Below are 3,067 nucleotides of genomic sequence, written 5' to 3' on the forward strand. Positions count from 1 at the left end.
AAATAGTTCATAAGTTAAAAAAACATGTCATTCAAAAAATGTACAGTGTGCCATGCAGATTTCTACTTCCTGTTACGGAATTTTGGAGTAGGATAATTGGTGGTGTCCATAACTTGTTCTTTATGAGTTTGAGGTCCACCCTTCTTGCTAGCAACTGTTCCCGTAACTTCACTTTCACTTATTGCGCTTTCAGCATTCTTTGATTTTGCATAATGCCAAAGTAATGTACCATATCTTTGACGATGATATTTTGAATAGATATCAATATGAGATATATCAAAAACACAATTGCTCATGTATTCGGTAAAGAGAGATGTGTATAGACCACAGTCACTGTAAAAAAATTGAAATTATAAAAATTTTGTAATTACTATAAAGCAAATGCAATTTAAGATGAAGAAAATATAATATAACAAGTATACATACTTGGAATTTTCTTCTTGTTGAGGAACATGTGTAACATGCTTGATACTGAGAGGTTCGGAATGAGACTTCTGTTGATAATCAGGGAGATTATTCGCATACAAATCAAGCCTTTTGCCATAAAGCCTTGTTCTCGTCAGAAATAATGGAATCATGGTTGCAAGTTTATCAACAGCTTCTTTAACTTTTCTAGAGTGAACAGATCCTCCCATCATCGAATCATAGACATATAGACATCTACGTTTGATCCGGAATACAACAAGGAACCAATGGAATTTGTCGCTGATGTTGACTGGGATGATTACTTCGTCAACCCTATCCCAAGGAATGTTAGCAAGCATCTTAAATCCTCTAATGCATGTCCAACATCATGGTCCGGTGAAATGCATCTCATGTCACATTCTGACTGTCTCCACTGTTTCTCAATGTTATCAATCCACGCCATAAATCAACAATCAACAGTACTGTAAGAAGTGACTGTCTGAGAGTATTTTTCCTTCTTTCGGAGATAATACATTATTGTATTAATATGCTGTTTAAAAAAAACAATAAAAAAATAATACAGTTGATACCTCATACTTAAAGTATACATTACAAATATATCCAGATGTTTCATACACAATTCACACATAATTCATACAAAACAATAGTCATATGTATATCACTACAAATTAAAATCATAATAAGTAAGTCAAAAAATGTCTTACTCCGTCCTCCCAAGGTCTGCCCGGTTGACTCATTATGTGGAAAAAATTCCTTTTCTCCGATTTTGACAGCGCCAATGTCCATTTGAGAATGAAATGTATTTTTAACCTTGGAATATGCTGCTTTCCTGTATATATTTAGATAAGTATTATATGAATTTTTGATTTGTGAAATTACATAAAATAATTTTGTTCATCAGCGTTTATATCTGCCACGCCTGCTTGACACATCTTTAAAAACCCATTTATTGAACTCCTCAATCATGTCATCTGGAACATCAAACCCATTGTGATTTTGGAATGGATGTTTGATTTGAAAGAATATAGGTACTCTATTTGAACTGCTTTCCCCTTCCGACATTCTGATATAAGGAGAAGAATCGTATTTTCCTAGATTCTTATGTCTTGTTTGCACATTTGGAGTCGTGGTAGCATTAAGAATTGGATCAAGTGCGATGATTTGTGTCATAGTAAAATCAGGATAATCGTCCAACTTTGGTGGTTTTGATGTTGACGTTGTAGGTGCGTCAACGTTGAAACAATCATCAGTTGACTTTTGAGCTTCATGTACATAAAAAATAAATAGTTATATAAAAATAATTTCTTAAATTTACATATATGTGATAAAAATGAATATATCGTACCAGCTGTGTTTGACATTTGGACGTGTTGTCCAATTGAAACTGTAGGCATAGCTGTTGGATCAGATTGTGCAGCATGTTGATTGGCGTTGTCCTGAAAATAATTTTCAGATAATATGAAATTTTTTCAGATATTAATGTATTCTAAATTATTTGTAAGAAATAAATATTAATAGATTGCAAATAAAAAAAACTTGCATATATGTTTAATACATCATTTTTTCATTAATCATACGTATTTTCAAAATACAAATTTCATACATGATTAATACAAAACATTTATATATAAATGATGAATATATACCCATTTCATACATATTAGATACAATATATATACATAATTCACATATATATGTATGATGTGTTTTTATATTTGTTCATTTAATAGTTAAAACAGTGATAATAAATAAATAAATAACTAGTATAAAAACATCAATTTATATAGTTATCAAACAATATTCATACACAAAATATACATATATGTATACCTCTGGTTGTTCTTCTGGTATTTGTTCTCCTTTTGACAATCGAATCTCTTTAATTATCAGTTTGGTCGAGTTATCGACATAACTCTTGATATCAGCCATGTGCTTGTCAACCTTATCGTTGTACAAAAAAAAATTAAAAATAAAATAAATTATAAGGTAATTATATTAATTCTTTAAAAATATATTGGAACTTACAGTGAATTTGAGTTCTTTCAACTCTGCCTTAAACTGTTAATTTAAAAAAAATAAGTTTTTGATATGTATATTGTAATTTTAAAAAAATTATTTTAATTTGAAATTTGTACTTGTACCTCTGCAATATCAGCTTTCAATTCTTCAACTTTATGTTCACTATCAACGGCACGATTTTTCGATGATCTGTGATCTTTCAAATCATGGTGGCTGCTGGACTGATTTAAAATGGTTTCGTCCATGAGATTTAACTCTTCTTCAGAAAAAACCATATTTCTGAATTTATGCTGCAGCAAATAAAAAAATTAGAATGTATATTGATTTATAATGAATCTAAAAACATTCTCTGAAAAATACCTGATTGCCATGTGTTCTGAAAATTGTTTTCTTCAAATCATCAAAATAAATGACGTCATTAGGTGTCTTCCAGTTCAGGATTCGCGGTGTGCGATTTGAAACACGTATAGCAATTGTGTTGTCAAATGGATGACAACACTCATAAAACCATATCCGCAATGCTATGTGGAACTGGCTGAATTTGAATGACGATGGATTTTTTTAAAATTTTTGACTGCATGCTTTGAGTGTTAAATTAAAACACTCATTTGCCCAAGGGAAT

General features: G+C 30.6%; 1 protein-coding gene across 1 annotated transcript; it reads right to left on the minus strand.

Annotated features, from left to right (window-relative positions):
* Positions 1–1,323: 1,323 nt before the first annotated feature.
* LOC107013530 lies at positions 1,324–2,720 on the minus strand. Its single transcript, XM_027915624.1, has 5 exons — positions 2,562–2,720; positions 2,452–2,478; positions 2,257–2,367; positions 1,772–1,862; positions 1,324–1,688 (listed from the first exon to the last, which is right to left on the minus strand). Exons 1-5 carry the CDS (start codon positions 2,718–2,720, stop codon positions 1,324–1,326), a joined length of 753 nt encoding a protein of 250 aa, XP_027771425.1.
* Between the last annotated feature and the right edge of the window lie 347 nt (positions 2,721–3,067).

The sequence above is a fragment of the Solanum pennellii genome, chromosome 3 (genome assembly GCF_001406875.1).
Source record: "Solanum pennellii chromosome 3, SPENNV200".
NCBI lineage: Eukaryota > Viridiplantae > Streptophyta > Magnoliopsida > Solanales > Solanaceae > Solanum > Solanum pennellii.